The following is a 17,489-nucleotide window of genomic DNA, read 5'->3' as shown; positions in this document are numbered from 1 at the left end:
AAACAAAAAACCAACCAACCAACCAACCAACCAACCAACAAAAAACCCAAACAAACAAAAACACCAAAAAGAAAACAAACACAAAGTTGGTGAATATTTTGAATGATTTCTAATTTAGAATATTCTTTTCAGTTCAAAAGCCCCAAGTCTCATAAACATTAAAATTTTCTCGTAAGTGAAAATTACTGATATGGGAAAATCGTTTTATGAGACATTTCAGTAGCAAATTCAAAAGATTCTAGTTGAACTAAACATTGATCTTAAATTACTCATAGAAGTGTATATGTTACTTTTTAAAGTGTGTGTTTAGTCTTTAAAATGTGGGGGATCCTGTAAATGTGATGGCATTTCAAATTTTTATCTTTTCCTGAGCTATCTATATCTTTTGATTGTTTTTAAGTATTAAGACGGACTGGTGTCAGGACGCTGTTGTCTTCAAGATGGATGTTTACGAATGCAAAAACACTTTAAGAGTTTTAGCAATTTCGTTTCTTAATTCTTCCCTTCTTCAAAATGCGATCTAAATCGGAATTGGAATCCCCTTGAATAGCTGAGTGCCGGTGGCACACGGGAAAAGATGAAGGCTTTACTTCGTCAGCCATGTGTTTAGGGAACGCCGGCGCTTTCCCTAGATCTTCTGGCTGATAATCTCAAACATGGAGGATGCTTCTGATTCTTCACGAGGGGTTGCTCCATTAATTAATAATGTAGCTCTCCCAGGCTCTTCGCCGTCTCTTCCTGTATCAGTGACAGGCTGTAAAAGTCATCCAGTAGCCAATAAAAAGGTAGAAGCGAGAGGCGAAAAGCTCCTCCCCACTGCTCTTCCTCCTTCAGAGCCGAAAGTAGCTCAGAAACTTCCCAGGAGCGCGGAGAGGCGGGGAAGCGCCAGCGGGACGGGATCCCCTGTGCCGAGCCGGCCAGTTGCAGTGCCAGCGGCGGCGTTGGCGGTGGCGGCCGGGAGAGACTCCGGGGCGGGGCGGGTGGCCCTCGCGGCGTTCCTCGTGGGAAGGTGCGGCGGCGGGCCAGCGCTCGCAGGTGAGGGGGCTCACGGGCCGGGGTCCCGGGGGGGACGGGGAACAAAGCGCGGCGGCGCCCGGGGATCCGTGGCCGCGTAGCCCGGAGATGCGCCGGGTCGGCGCGGCGTCGAGCACATTGCGAGTCCCGGTGCTGCTGCGGCGGCGGCCGGGAGCGGCGCTGGGGGAGGGGGGAGAGCCCGCCGCACCGCCCGCCGCGGGGCGTCCGCCCCCATTGTGAGGCCGCCCGCGGGGCGCGCCGGGGCCGCGGCCGCCCGGACTGACAGGGTCGGCACCCCGGTGGCGGCGGCGGCGGTGGCGGCGGCGGGGAGGACCGGGCGCGACAGTCACACAAAAGGCGGCTCGGTAGCTCCGGCGCTCCCCACCTTACCGGCTTTCCTTTCCCTCCAATTTGCTAGGGACGCGGGGCGGACGCGCGCAGCCGGGAGATGCCGCTGCTCCACCGAAAGCCGTTCGTGAGGCAGAAGCCGCCGGGGGACCTGCGGCCGGACGAGGAAGTTTTCTACTGTAAAGTCACCAACGAGATCTTCCGCCACTACGAGTAAGGCCGGCCGCGGCGGCGAGGGCGCCCGGGGCAGCGGGGACGGCCGCCCCCGCGCCCTTTTGTCTGCCTCCTCTCTTTTTCTCTCTCTTTTCTTTTTCCTCTCCCCCGGGCTCGCGACGGGTGTCCGGGCCGCCCCTCCCCCGCGCGCCGTGACCGCGTGGGGCGCCGGGGCCCCGCGGAGGCCGGGGGGGAACCGCTCCGAGTCGCCGCCGCGTTCGCCGGGCGAGCAGGCGGGCGGAAACTCCCCGCCTCGCTCCTCCCCGCCGCGCTCGGCCGCACGCGCTCGCCCGCCGGTTCCGGGATCCCCCCCCCTCCTCCCCACCGCCCCCCGCCGCCGTCCCGCGGCCGGGCGAGGGAATCCCTGACCCCGCCAGGGCAGGAAGCGGCCGGCCCGGGACTGGCTTCTCGTGGTCGCGCGTGGCTTGTGACGTTTGCGGGGTGAGGGTGTGTGTATGGGGGGGCGCCAGGGCTAAGGTGGGGACTCCGGGCAGGAGTGGGAGGCTCGCCCCGCGGAGCGGCCGGGGGCTTCCTTCTAAGCGGGCCTGGAGGACGGAGCTGGGGCCGGGGTGTGTGTGTGTGGGGGGGTCGTTGGGGACACGGGTGTCCCGAGCGGCGGCCTCGCGCCCCGCGCCGCCTAGGCCTGGCAGTGAGCGACACGAGCCGCGCTCTGTCACCGCCTCTTCTTGGTGACTCCAGCCCCGGGGGAACTTGTCGTCTCCGCCCCCGGGAGACCGGTGAGGAAGAAGTCGGGCCGAGCGTGGGGAAAGGAGTGGGACCCGGACGCCCCTCTTTTTTTCTCTTTTCCCCTTGGTGTAGGCGAGAGCGCGGCAGTGGGAGTTTGGGGGGGGGGCTTAGACAAGTTCAACTCCAGCTCCAGTCTGTCGCCTCTTTATCCACCACCCCCTTCCTTCCCCAATGTGGGCCGCCTGACATGTGCCACTGCTTTTGTTTTGATAAGAGCCAGAAGCTGCTGCTGAAGATGTTGCTGCTTCTACTCCCAAGTTTTCAGGTCATTGCCTGGTAGGGCCGAGAGCCCCGCTTGCTCAGTGGCACGAAACAGTGAACAGGGGCTCTTAAGTAAGAGCCCGAATTGATCAGTCACAGGAATAGCCTGATCCTCCCCCACTTTGCTCCTCCTTTATCCTCCACGCACACTCTCTTTGTGGCTTAGAAATCGTGTGTTAATAACAACCGAGTACGTTGTGTGTAGGAGGGTTTCAGAGTGGGGGCTGGGGGGAAGGCTTAATCCAGGGAGGTCTTTAGTCAAGCGCTGCCACAGTCTGAGAAAGGAGTGCGATCAGAAAAGTCAGTTCCAAGTTAGGTCCTGCCCCCTTAGCTCCCTAGAAGGGGGTTACAGGTAAACGTGCTATCTATAGAGGAATAGATAGTACTTTTCCCCAAACAGTCCCTTTAAGTAGGAGTGCACATCTCCCTGCGTGCTCCTGTACAGACTTGTTTTATTACTTTGAGTGCACTCTTGTAACTTCTTAAGTGGATTTGAGTTGGGTAACTGTACAAGGATGATGTCTTCATATTTTCTTCTCAGGTATAAGCTAAAAAGTCTTTAGTTAACGATTCTGATTATTTATGAATTCAAGAGTACCAGAAAAATAGTTATTAAGTTTACATCCCAAACTCTTCTCTCCTCTGATATAAACAGTCTTTTGAAAAGGCTAGTCTCATAGCACTCAGGAGACTGAGCAGGAGGTTTTCAAGTTCAAGGCTAGCCTGGGCCTCGCAGAATGACTTCTGGGCCAGTCTGGGTTACGAAGTAAGACCCTGGCTTAAAAAACAGTGCCTCAGACCCAAACAACAAAAGAGGCTGCCCTCAAAGGAGAGGGCAAGGTAAATTTGACTTTTATCCCCTGTAAACGCTCTTGGTGTGCTTTTTTCCTGATTTTAATTATTCTAATCATGGAGAAATCTGACATGCTGGAAAAAATTTTTTTTGGCAACCCAACACAAAAAGTGAGGAATTCTATGCTTTGTAGTCTTAGGATATTAAAGGATTTAAAGATAGCTTAAAACAACAACAAAAACTTTTCTTCCCAGTTCTGAAGTGTTGAAGCTTTGGGAGTTACAACTTAAGAGGGATAATTAATTTGGTAGAAGAGATATTTGATCATTTGCCCTAAACAAAGTTGCATCATCCCCATAGATATTTTAATTCTTATGATTTTTGAATTGGCTGTGAAATAGAAGACTGCCATTTAGATGTTAAATTTTGAATTATCTGGACGGTATGGCGGCCCACGCTTTTAATCCTAGCACTTCAGCAGGTGAGAATTTGAGGCCAGTTTGGTCTACAAATCAAGTGCCAGGACAGCCAGGTTTGTTATACAGAGGAACCTAGTCTTGAAAAACCATACATACACACATACATACATACATACATACATACATACATACATACAATCTGCCCATACCCTTAAATGGTAAAATGCATTTAGGGTAGGTAGTATATGATTTGGAGAAATTGAAGTAAAGTTGTTTGGAGTTCCATTTGAATTTGAAGATTAGTATTATACTTTGAAAAAAAAAAACTCCTATTTGTTTGAATATCCATCTGTGCTCTCCCAGTTACTTCAGTTTTCTTTTTATTTCTTGAATGTAAATTTTTGCTCTATTTCCAGCCTTGCTCCTCTAATTTACTGGTTAGTAGTTTGTGAGAAACCTTCTCATTGCTAAATAGTGTTGGGTCTCTGGGTTCTTACCGTCCACTTCCTCTTTCCTTTCTGAGCAGCAGTGGTCATCAGCTCCTCCTGGATGCTGTGCTTGAGTCCTGTTAGCTTCCTTTTGTTTTCTCCATGATCCCGCCCGTGTTCTCTAAGACAGAGACCATGACAGGATGGATTGTCAGTGACTATACAGTACTAATTCCTCTGTTGAAATGGCTTGAACTAATTGCTAACTCTTGTTTGACCTGCTTTCTGAAAACCCATTAGGCAAATATACATGTTAAAATGCATAATTTAGGGGGCTGGAGAGATGGCTCAGAGGTTAAAGTGAATCCTTGAGTTTCAAGTCAGAGTAAAGATTTTATACTGTAATTTTGAACGACCCACAAGTTTTACTTTTTGGTTATGAATTGTTAAAAACAGTGAGGTGGTTGGCTCTCAATACTAGAAATTATACCTCTTAATTTCTTTGGATGGGGGCTGCTGTTTGGAATTGAAATTTTACCTCTTTTGAATCTATGTAAAGCTTAAGAATCTTACCACCACTCTGGGAGGCAGAGGCAGGCATCTCTCTGAGTTTGAGGCCAACCTGGTCTACAGAGCAAGTTTCAGGCCAGCCAGGGCTACATAAAGAAACCCTGTCCAAAAAAAAAAAAAAAAAAAAAAAAAATCTTTTCCACTTCCGACTAGTAGGCAGTCCAGCTTGTTTCAACCTGGCTTCCCAGTGAGAAGGATGTGACTAGCTTATAATTTATTTTACTTTTGTTGTCAGTCAGTTCTTTCTTGTTAATTCAGCCCTTTCGTAAATGAGGAAAGACTTATTTTATCGATTAAACTCCAGGACTGAGATTGCAATCACATATTCAGCAATTGACGGCACTAGAATTTTAATTCATATTTCTTGCTGGTTATTATCACATGATGCTTATAGAATTCTTGAGGTTGTCAGAGGTGTGAAAGTATGCGCAAAGAAACTAGAATTACAAGCTATTCGAGTTAGCTTGCTAGGTTTTTGTAGATGGCACCACTTTATTGTCAGCTCATCACTGACCTTTACTTACCCCCTTCAGTGATTAAGCACTTGGTAGTGAATGGATAAGTCAGAATGCTGTTTGTTTGCTGGTGAATGACAAGGTTTTGCTATGTAGCCCAAGTTGGCCAGGAACTTGAGATCCTCTTGCACTTGAGTGCTGAGATTATAGGAATGTGCCACCACACCTGGTGCCATCAGTTTACTGTGGGGATAAATAAATGCTTTTCATACCAGCCAGTTCCCACACTGAGAGCAGGATATATGAAATCTAGTTGTAGTCAAAAGGTATTTGGTGAGCATGCATTTTTCAAGGAAATGTGGATAATCTTTCAAGCTAGTGCCTTCAAATTAGGTGTACCTAGCTCCTTTTTAGAAATAAGTTGACCATATGTCCCTCATTTTCCTAGGTTATAGCTGAGAGTCCTAAATGCTTTATTCCCCTCCCCCACTTTGGTTTTCTGAGACAGGGTTTGGCTATTATGGAACTCTCTTTGTAGACCAGGCTTGCCTCAAACTCACTGAGATTTGCCTGCCTCTGCATCCCAGAGTTCTGGGATTAAAGACATGGGCCACTACGCCTGGCTTTTAGCGTCGTTTCTTTTGCTTAGCAGGCTATGCTTTTATCTCAACATAACTTTCTTCATCCAAAATATGTGTATCAGCAGTTTAGTGTTGTGGTTTACTCTGTAACAATCCATCTTTTTGTCTCACTGTTTTGTAGATTCTCAGTTCTGTTCTGCTAGTCTTCTCTGGGCTCATCCACTTAACCATGTCCAGTTGGAGGTAAAATTGATCTTGAGTAGAGTAAGGGATGAGCTCTGACACATGTGTGGGACTCAGAAGGGATGACTTTTCTCACCTTAAAGAGGGTATTCTGAGGCTCTCCAGAATATATGTATTTATGTATGTGTGTATGCATAGAGAGAGGAGGGAGAGAAAGAGGGGATGGAGATGAGAGAGGAGTGCTGAGGTTTTAATATCATCTCTGTTATGTGGAAAACAATGCCCACCCTAGATTCAAGAGATGATAAACTTAGACTCTATGTCTAAGAGAATCAGAAATCAGTGTTTGGGCTAGAGAGATAATATTAGCAGTTAACATTTGGCTGTTCTTCCAGAAGAACTGGGTTCAATTCCCTTGCACTCATGGCAGCTTACAACTGTAGCTTTAGTTCTGGGGGATCCCTCTTCTGGCCTCCATGGGCACCAGGTACATATACAGTGCATAGACATGTGCAAGCAAAATATCCACACACATATGAAAAAATAAATAAATCATATGTCAAAGGAGTCTGAATACCTTTAGCTTTCTTTGCCAACAAATTGGGTTTTAGTGCATTCATTATAATCTAATGTTACTAATCAAAATGCAGTGAAAATTAGATGCTCAGCACTTGCAATGCAAACCAGAGGACCTGAGTTTAATTTGATCCCTGGAACCCACAGTAGAAGGAAAGAACTGACATCTACACATACTGATACAGCACTTGTATGCTTTTACTCTGAACACACGTGGGCACACATACACATACATACATTTTTAAAAAATTCATACTAAAGAACTTGTGGATATACTTAATTGCTTGCCCTTGTCCTATCTATAGTGATTTAAGCTCTGTTGCTTTTAAAACTTTCTCTTGTTCCTGTGCTTGCCCTCAAGAAGTTGCCAGGAAACAAATCCTCAGATAACTTTAACTAGTTAAGTACTACTTTTCCCAATGCTGAACTTTCTCTTTGCTAGTGATCATCTTAGAATATTGATTCTCAGCCTGTGCATGATGTGACTCCATTAGGGTTTGAACAGCCTTTTCACAGGGATTGCCTAAGAACATCAGAAAACACAGACATTTACATTATGATTCATAGCAGCTGCAAATATAATTATGAAGTAGCAACAAAAATACTTTATGGTTGGGGATCATCACAACATGAGGAACTGTGTTAAAGAGTGCAGCATTGGGAAGGTTGAAAACCACTGATTTAGAATCTTCTTTACATATAAGATTTTTGAACACATAAAAGAATTGATGTGTATTTTGAGTGTACATATCCTATGGACATTTGTTTATGAAATATACCCCCATTTTATAGAAGAGGAACCAGGGTTCAGAGAGATTGTGTAACTTTACCCGAAGAAAAGAGATAATGCTAGGGTTCAGACGTTTTCTCTCTTCCTCTCTCTTGATGCAATTTTTTCTGTCTAAATGCATATATAAATGAACGTGAACCATCCATTAAGGGTATGTGTCTACTCATGACATTTTTCTTTGGAGAGACTTTGAAGATGCTGAGGTCATTTGTCTCCCTAGTGAGATGTGTCTAAGTCACAGACATCTTCTGAAGCCAGCAGAGTGGAAACATCCAAGAGGAAGCTGATAACTGTTTGCTGGGGGTTAGGGGAGCCGTCAAGTAGGAGAATATCTAAATTGAATCCTAAGGGGTGAGATGAAACTCACAGGACATGAAATGGAGCAGAAAGAGATTCTAGGTAGAAGATGTTGTAAAGAACCCACTTAAAGCAAGGGAAACTATGAAAAATCAACACCAAAGTATGAGTTTTGAGTTGCACTTAAAATTGATCTTTTTGGTTTTTTGAGACAGGGTTTTTCTGTGTTAAAACTCTTGCTGTCCTGGAACTCACTCTGTAGACCAGGCTGGCCTGAACTCAGAGATCCACCTGCCCTCTGCCTCTGTCTCCCAATGCTGGATGAGGTGTGTGCCACCATTGTGAAGTAAGGACTGACATCCAGCACTAGGGCATGTTTCACCTTTGTCAATTCCTCTTGAAGGTTTTAACCTCATTGCTGTTTCTCAACTTTATATACCACCTGCAGATTGTAGGAACCTGTCCTTCATGTCGTCTCTGTCAGAGGCAGCTTCAAGTAAAATGCGAAATAAATTTCACTAGGGTGGTTTTTAAAAAATTAGACCCTGTGTTTTTATTAGTTAAAAAATTCCTGACTGTTTATGAATATAAAAATACAGTTTTCATCTTGCTGGTATCTTTATAAGATTTGTTAATTTTGCCATGCCCACTGCTTATGACCCTCTTAGGGAAGAAAATTATAGAAAACTCTACTGTCTTCCAAAAATGGCCACCTTTTAAAATTTATAAGCCATACTTTTTATCCTTTGCATATCATGGACTATTTTAGGCTAGGAATTCTGCTTTTTGTTTTGTTTTGTTTTTTTAGCATATGGCTAATTATTTTTGTGTGGGCAAGGCAGTGCTTTAGACCTTTGCTATGGAATTGCCCTAGAGCTCACCACATTTTGGGTCTGGCTAGTAGAGTTTTAGCTCTTAGGTAAAGTGCACTTTGTGTTCATCTGAATTGTATGTCATGTTCCCTAACTCTTAAATCCACTAGGCTTTTTAGTTTTCCTAATCCCTAACAAATTAACAGCCTGTTGCACTTTGTTTCTTAGCTTATTCACCAGAATTGGTAGACTTTAGAATATGCCTTTAGAAACGATTTTTTACCTTGTAGCTGAGAATTTTTCCCTTATGAAACAGTGATAAAGGGGGAAGGCCATCATATGTTTTTGTGTGAAGGACCAGATCAGGAATATTTTGTTTTAGACTGTGTTGGTCATGGTGTCACCCACACTTTATACCAGTGAAGTGAGAAAGCAAAAAAAAAAAAAATACCTGGAAGTGAGGATGCGATATGTGGCAGTAAAATTAAATCTAAGAGAGAAGGCTGCATTTGGCTTCCAGGCAGTAATATATCCCCATCCTAGAGAGAATTGTTGAATAGTCATAAATCAGATGTAATTTGTGTTAGCTTAAGTTATTCATATTAAATAATACTTAATTTGAATTTTCTTTTTGCTCACAATAGTAAAATGTAGTATAGATGGTGAAGAGACAGTGTAACCTATCTTCTTGAATTTGGCATTAACAGACTTCATATTTTAATGTGTATAATAAATGCAGGGTCAAGTGTGAGCAGAATGAATGACAGAGTGGGCAGAAATGAAGGTGTGATAGACCGCTCTGCGCTGTTGGGGTGATGAACTTCCCCTCTTTTGTGATGATCACATAGACACGGTGGTAGAGTAAACCTTAGCCTCCTACCTCCTTGGGGCTGGATCTTCCTATACAAGGCTACCAATGTAACAAAAACTGTCCTAGAGACCAAAGCAAATATAAGAACATGAAGGTTTTTCAGGAGATAAGGGGGACCTCATGGGAGGAGCAGGGCAGCTTGCATCACTGGGTTACCATCCTGTTTGTCTCAATTTGTATTTTACATTTCTATTTATTATGTATGTACACCAGCTTAGGTACCACTGAGCGAGTGCATCAGTCCCTGGGCAGCCTGTGAGTTGATTCTGTACCATGTGGGTTCTGGGGATCAAACTCAGGTTGTCAGACTTGGTGACAGCTTGCTGAGCTATCTCACTGGCATGTACCCTATTTTATTTTATTTTATTTATTTATTTTTTTTTGGTTGCTTGTTTGTTTTTGTTTTTAAGTTTTTTGAGACCGGCTGTCCTGGAACTTACTCTGTAGCCCAGGCTGGCCTGGAACTCAGAGAAATCTGACTGCCTCTGCCTCCCAAGTGCTGGGCTAGAGGCGTACGCCACCACTGTCCAGGAAAATGCTTAATGGCTGCTTATGGAGCTTTTACCATTGCTCACTTTGAAAATTTTAGACAGTGTTAAGTCTAGTGCCTGTGGAAACCTGATTTATACTTAACTGTCACCCTGCAGTGATTTCACATGCCTTGTGGCCCCCCAAAACCCTAGGCGTTTGGCTGATGGTGGCTAAAGCTATGTTGTCTGATAGAAAAGCTGTTGCTTGACCTTGTGGACTGTTAAGCATTTTATTCTTTATGCTTAAAAAAAAAATCACTTTTTATCCATAGCCTTGCTTCTTAGTTTAACAAATTATTAGGACACAATTTTGCTTATTGGAAACAGGTTCTACTACCACTACTGATATTTTTAACTTTGTTTTCTTTAAGCTCTAACCCTTAATACCATTTGTTTTGCCTTCCCCTCATGTCTCTCATTAGTAGATTTCTTTGTCTCTTAAAAATAACCACTTCTTACTGCACCAAAACACACTTTAAAAAAGATTCTTCACGAAGAATCATGGTCATCTGACTTGGCATATGTGTCTTCTTTTTATTTATTTTTTTAAAGATTTTAATTGTTTTTACTTTTGGTTTTTTGAAATAGGGTTTCTCTTTGTAGCCTGGGCTGCCCTGGAACCTGGCTGTGTAGATCAGGTTGGCTTCAAACTCAGATATCCATTTGCCTCTGCTGGCTGAGTGCTGTGTAAAGGTGTGCACCACCATTCCTGGCTTTAAGGTTTTGATTTTTAATTATGTGTATGTGTGTGGGTAGATGTAGATGAGCACAGGTGCCTGAGGAGGTCAGAGGCATCAAATTCCTGGGACAATTGAGAGCTGCTGACTTGGAACTAGAACTCAAAAGGAACCATCTTATTATTATTACTATCTCATTTCATTGTATTGTGATTCGTTTCTCTTGATTTTCATAGATTTCCTTGTTTTTGTTTTTAAATTTTTGTTGCTATCTTGATACATGTGCAAATGAAACAATCCTAATAGATATGCCCCAAATGATCTTTGAAGATCTGAGTGTTTAAAGGGATAATCTGTAAGACAGGTACACTAGCCAAGAAGCAAACACAGAGCACTTTAAGTACTTTAGGAGAAGAGTTCAGGAAGGTGAAAGTTAATATTCACCTAGTTTCACATAGCTATTGAAAAGTAGAACAGAGTATATTTTTACTCTGCAGAAGACAAAAGTTTACCATAGCCTCCAGTTGGGTATCTGATACTAATTCTTTGCTTATTTCTAATATTTTATATTTAGAAAAGCCTCCTTGTAAAATGATGCATGAGTACATGCTTAAATAAAAATTCAAACAATTTGGAAATGTTTTAGAATCATCCACACCAAAAGTTTTCCTTTTCTTCCCAGTCTTTTTCTTTCTCCATAGGAACATCTGTGTATAGTATGTCTATAAAGACACATTTTTGTGGTTATAATATATGTGTGTGGGCTTTTGTGTATTCAGTGATTTTTTTTTTTCTACCAAATCTCTTTGAAGTTTTTTGTTTTATTGGTTTCTTGCCCTGAAACTAGGTAGGCTTTAGAAAATAAAGATTCATATTAAGAAATTATTGCAGTGCTGGGTGGTGGTGGTGCACGCCATTAGTACCAGCACTTGGGAGGCAGATGCAGATGGATCTCTGTGAGTTCAAGTCAGGTCTACACAAGCTCGTTCCAGGATAGTCAGAGCTACACAGAGAAACCATGTCTAGACATCCCTCAAGCCCTCCCCTCCCCAAAGTCTACTGCTGTTTGAAAAGGTACTTCATATAGAATGGTCATTTTATCCCTATCCCTAGCCGTTATCCTAGCACAGTTTTTTTCCCCCCTTTTAGGTTTTTTTGTTTTTGTTTTTTAGTTTTTTGAGACAGAGTTTCTTGTATCTTTGGAGCTTGTCCTGGAACTCTGTATATCAGGCTGGCCTTCTGTCCCTACCTCCTGAGTGCTGGGATTAAAAGCATGCACTGTCACTGCTTGGCTGCATTGCTTTATTTTTTTGAGAGTTTTAAACTGTAGCTTAGACTGAACTGGAATTCACTTGGAGGCCTTTAAATTGTTGGGAATCTCTTACTTCAGCCTCCTGAGTGTGGGGATTACTCATGAATGAGCTACCAGGCTCAGTTTATTAGCCCAAGTTTTGTTTAACATTCTAGAAATTTCTGCTTTTTTGCATGTTCTCCCTTCCTTTCCCTCTTTCCACCTTCCCTCTCTTTTTTACTGTTGTTGTTTCTTTCCTTTTTCTATTTTGTTTTTCTGCAAAAGTAAAGTCAATACATACTGTGAAAAGAAAATAAAGGAAGCCTCAAACTTGAAGTCAGGTTGTTTGCCCCTGTTTTATTAAGAATTCTTGGGCTGGAGTGATGGCTCATAGCCATGTGTGCAGGCAAACATGGAGGCAGAATGTTATATACATAATAAATCTTAAAAAAAAATTGAGCTGGGTGTTGGTGGTGCACGCCTTTAGTCCTAGCACTCAGGAGGCAGAGGCAGGTGGATCTCTGTGAATTTGAGGCTAGCCTGGTCTACAGAGCTAGTTCCTGGACAGGTTTTAAAGCAATACAGAGAAACCCTGTCTCGAGACCCTCCCCCTGCCCAAAACAAAGAATTCTTGCATTGCTTATTGACTGACTTTTCATCTCATAATTCTATTAGGTGCCTAGATTTATTAGTACTTCTACTATTAAGGTCTGTTAAAACATAGGTGTTAGTGTTGAGTCCTTTTCAATAAAAAAGCTTAAAAATTAAAAGGAAAAAGAAAAGTTGAATTTGCTTTCTCAATTTGGTTCCAAATTTCAGCACTGGTACAGTTTCTTCCTCTCACCTGACTAGTACATTTAAGCTGCAATGTGAATTTAAAGACCTCTATTAGCCTTTTATTAATAAGTAAGTTGATGAGGTGTCATAGGGGAAAGGATTATAAAGGTGTTGATTTTAATGTGAAGTCTATGAAATTATAGATAATGGGATTTTGTTTTTGTTTCTCAATCAGTGACTTTTTTGAACGAACCATTCTGTGCAACAGCCTTGTGTGGAGTTGTGCTGTGACGGGTAGACCTGGACTGACATATCAAGAAGCACTTGAATCAGAAAAGAAAGCAAGACAGAATCTTCAGAGTTTCCCAGAACCACTAATTATTCCAGTTTTATACTTGACCAACCTTACCCATCGTTCACGCTTACATGAAATTTGTGATGATATCTTTGCATATGTCAAGGACCGATACTTTGTTGAAGAAACTGTGGAAGTCATTAGGAACAATGGTACAAGGTAAAGTACTTTTAATTTTTCCTCTTGATAAGCATACATTGCTCAAAAGTCAAAATATCAGCATTTGGAAAGCTAAAGCAGGAATATTGTGAGTTTTGGGTTAGCCTGGGCAATATAACAAGACTGTCTAAAAACAACCCACTCTCAAAGGTGAAAATAGAAAAGGTAATCTGAGATCTTTTCTTTTGTGTTTTTCTAGCTACCTAGTTAGCCCACAGATTTGTCCTGTGGTAGTTACTTTTTACATATCTTTCCACACATGTGCCCCCCAAAATATGTACATGTATAACATACATAGACATAGTCCTTTTAACATAATATGTAATATTCTGTAAGACCCTATTTCATTCATTATCATATTGTTATATAAACCACCTTCTCTTTAAATTTACTATAAACTAAACCTCATTACATAGACACTTCATATTTAAAAGGTCTAAAATAATACCATATCCTCATACTAAGTAATAGTTTAAATATACTTGTATGTTTTGCTTTGTTTTTTTTATAATTTATTTAATGTTATTGGTGTGAAGGTGTCAGATCCTCTGGAACTGGAGTCACAGTTGTGAGCTGCCATGTGGGTGCTGGGAATTGAACCCAGGTCCATCTGGAAGAGCAGCCAGTGCTCATAAGCGTAGAGTCATCCCTCCAGCCCCATACTTGTATGTTTTGATGGTTTTCAATATTTTATTCAACAAAAGTAGAACTATGTTGTACATAATCCATCTTTTTTAGTATTCCTGTTTCTTATAAAAACATGTTTTCACCTACTTTTATTGAGAACTTAGCATGCACAAAAGCCTTGGTTAGGTTCCCAACATTCCATAAACTGTGTGGGCGAGCAAGCCTATAATCTCAGCACTCTTGTATCCTGTAAGGTAAAGGCAGAAGGATTAGAAGTCTGACACTGGAGAGATGGCTTAGAGGATAAGATCATTGGCTGTACTTCTAGAGGTCCTGAGTTCAATTCCTAGCAACCACATGGTGGCTCACAACCATCTATATAGCAGAATACTATATACATAATAAATAAATTGTTGAAAAAATAAAGTTCTTGGAAAAAAAAGTATGCTAAAAAAGTTTGCTACATAACAAATTCAAGTTCAGCTTAAGATAGAACAGAGGCCAAGTCAGGTGGACCTCTGAGTTTGAGAGCAGCCTAATCTACAAAGAGAGTGCCAGGGCTCTTACAAAGTGTAAGCTTACACAGAGTGAAAGCTTAGATAGTAAAGTGCTTGCCTTGCAAACATGAGGACTTGAGTTCCATCCCTTAGAACCTATGGTGGCATGGGCTTAAAATCCCAGCAAGAAAGGGGTGGGTAACAAGCAGATTGCTGGCTTGTTGGCCAACCAGTTTAGCCTACTGGACAAGTACCAGGCCAGTGAGATCCTGTTTCAAAGAAACAAAGTGGATTATATCTCTGAGGAACAGCAACTGAAGTCCTTAGGCCTCTGTACTCAAGCATGCACACCTATACCCACAGGTGCAGATATACACATTCATGAGGTATGTATATAAGGGCTCATGCCTATAATCCTAGTGTTTGGGACATTGAGGTTAGGATTGCTGTGAATTTGAGGCCTGCGTGGGGTGTGGTTGTGAGTTTGAGGTCAGTCTGAACGACATACTAAAACTGCCTCAAAAAAAAAAAAAAAAAAAGAAAGAAAGAAAGACCATTTTGGAGTCTGTAATTTAAGGGTTCGTACTTAAGGTGATATCTCGAGAAAGTTGATTGTGTTTGGATCTATATAACCAAGGAATAATGGAACCATATTTGGGGACTGATTTGTCTTTTTTTTTCATTTGTAGTAGGGCAGTTATGTCCTGTAACTTATAAATTATTTTGAAACATGAACTTTTAGAAATATAGCTTACATATAAAAATGTAACAATTTTACATTGTAGTTTTACATTCTAATTAAAATTGGCATATAAATAAATATACATATATACACATATATATGTATAGACACATATATTTGTTTGCAACAGTACTGAGTTGGGATCCTTTGTAGAAGGGGTGAATTTGGGAATAAACATTTATTTCATTGAGACTCATTAGGAAGCATAACTATTCTTGTTGAATGGTCTTTGTGAAATACAAGAAATTGTTTTTCCAGGGGACTACAGAGATGGCTCAGCATTAAGAGCTTAGAGTGTTCTTCCAGAGGACATAAATTCAGTTCCCAGCACTCATATCTGGAAGCTCATATCTTCCTGTAACAGCAGTTCCAGGGTGTCTGGCTTCCCTGGCCCCTGCATACACGTGGCATGTACTCAAACACACATAAATAAAGAGAAATTTTTCAAAAGCTAAATCATTTCCTTATATATTGGCCATGCTATAGCCTAGTCTAGCTTTGAACTCAACATAGTCCTCCTGCCTCAGTTTCCTGCACTTACTGGCCTTTTTCTGAAACAGGGTCTCACTATGTAGCCCTGGCTGTCCTAGAATAGGCTGGCCTCAAGTTCAGAGAGATTGCCTCCCTCCCAAAAGCTGAGATTAAAAGTGGCCTTTTCTTTTTAAGCTATTTATTTATTTATTTAATTTCCCCCAAGTCAAAGTTTCACTATGTAGTGTTGGCTGGCCTGGAATTCAGTAGGTAGACCAGGCTGGCCTTGAACTCACACAGGTCCATTTGCTACTGCCTCCAATGGACCACCATGCTCAACTTTTTAAAACATTTAAAGATTTTATTACATTTATTTCATTACTCAATTTTGTGTGGGGGTGTATGCTATGGCACATGAGAAGATGAGGGGTTAGTCCTCTTCCACCCTGTGGGTCCTGGGTATCAAGCTGGTTGGTAGGGTAGCTCTTTTACTCATTGAGCCATCTCACTAGCACCCTATAGTGGCCTTTCAGATTTTATTTTTATTGAATACGGAGTGTTTTGCCTATATATATGTTCCTGTACTATGTGCATGTCAGGTACTCATAGAAGTCAAAAGAGGGCTTCAGTTCCCTGTGAATTACAGATGCTGGCAACCATGTGGGTGCTAACAACCAAACCTGGATCTTCTTAAAAGCCCTTAAGCAACCACTGAGTTATCTATTTCTACAGCCCCCACTTTTTAAAATTTATCTGAGGCAGTATCTTGTACGTCTCAGGTTGGCCTTGAACTTGTTATGTAGGCAAAGATAACCTTTTACTCCCAATCTTGTCTCTACTTCCCAGTGCTGGGTTTGACCATTCTTGAGATTATATCTAAAGTTTTCCCTCTATTAGATACAACATTCCAAGTACGTTCTTCAGAAGAACCCTGTCTCAAACCAAAAAATAAATTTAAAAAAATGCACCTGCCTTCATTCTCTGATACTGGGTAGACTGGGGCTGGGGGTCATGAAGGCAAGACCTATATCCAAGGAGAGCTTCAGGGCATAGCATTCATTTGAAAGGAGAATGCCTGATAAGGTAGAACCTTCAGGCCATCCTGATAGCAAGCAGATGCCTAGGGCAAAGAAATAGTAAGTGCATTTGAAAGGAGAATGCCTGACTAGATAGAGCCTTCTAGGTACCTTGCTAGAAAACAGCTGTCTAGGAAGAGTTTCCCTAGTTTTAGCTGTAGAGGACACTACAGCTGTGTCCACAGGCTATATCTTGGGTGGCCGCTGAACCTGTAGCAACATTTCCTTTGTTTTGGTTTTGTAGGTGTGTAAAATGTAAGGTTGAGAGGGTCATGGAGGCTTCATCATGAGTCATGGAGGTTCCATGACTGGGTAATTTATAACAGGACCAGCTTTTCTACTTGGAGGGAAGAGGGAAGAGGGAAGCCGGTGTTCTCTCTCTGCTTTTGGCCTGCTGAGATAGACTGTTGCCGTGCACGATTCTGCCATGCCTTCATCACATCCTCAAAGGTTGCCCCTTACCAGATATTCGTCACAATAAGAGAGAGGAGGCTAGTTGGAGAAGTGATGGAAGTCTTATTTAAAGAGGATTATGTAAAGTTTAAGTAGAGAAGGGGATCTTAAACAGCCAGTGGTAGGTTTAATTTCCTGCCTACCTACCTGCCTGCCTCCCTCCCACCCTCCCTCCCTGCCAGCCTGCTTTCTTCCTCCCTCCCTTCCTCCCTTCCTTTCTATCTTGTTTGTTTTTTGAGACAGGGTTTCTCTGTGGCTTTGGAGCCTATCCTGGAACTTAGTAGACCAGGCTAGCCTCAAACTCACAGAAATCTGCCTGCCTCTGCCTCCAGAGTGCTGGGATTAAATGTTATGAGTGGGCTGAATGTTGTAGATATGAAGGAGATTAAGATGTTTTGTGGGAGTCCAGGACAGAGAGAGAGTTTGTAGTCATTATAATGAACTTCAGTGGCAGGGAGGCCTGCTTCTCCACACTC

General features: G+C 42.4%; 1 protein-coding gene across 5 annotated transcripts in view; it reads left to right on the top strand.

Moving 5' to 3' along the window:
- Positions 1–897: 897 nt before the first annotated feature.
- The window catches only part of Baz1a (bromodomain adjacent to zinc finger domain 1A), a 79,383-nt gene continuing 62,791 nt past the window's right edge, over positions 898–17,489 (top strand). For 3 of the 5 annotated variants that reach the window (XM_051195836.1, XM_051195835.1, XM_051195834.1), the window contains exons 1-2: positions 1,433–1,575; positions 12,869–13,147. In XM_051195836.1, coding sequence (XP_051051793.1) covers positions 1,463–1,575; positions 12,869–13,147 — 392 coding nt within the window. In that variant the 5' untranslated portion in view covers positions 1,433–1,462. Of the gene's footprint in view, positions 1,036–1,285; positions 1,302–1,432; positions 1,576–12,868; positions 13,148–17,489 lie in introns of those variants that run through there. The other 2 variants (XM_051195832.1, XM_051195833.1) reach the window with 2 other exon arrangements.

This window comes from Phodopus roborovskii, unplaced genomic scaffold, assembly GCF_943737965.1.
Source record: "Phodopus roborovskii unplaced genomic scaffold, PHOROB, whole genome shotgun sequence".
NCBI lineage: Eukaryota > Metazoa > Chordata > Mammalia > Rodentia > Cricetidae > Phodopus > Phodopus roborovskii.
This window is presented reverse-complemented; position numbering and strand designations above follow the sequence as displayed.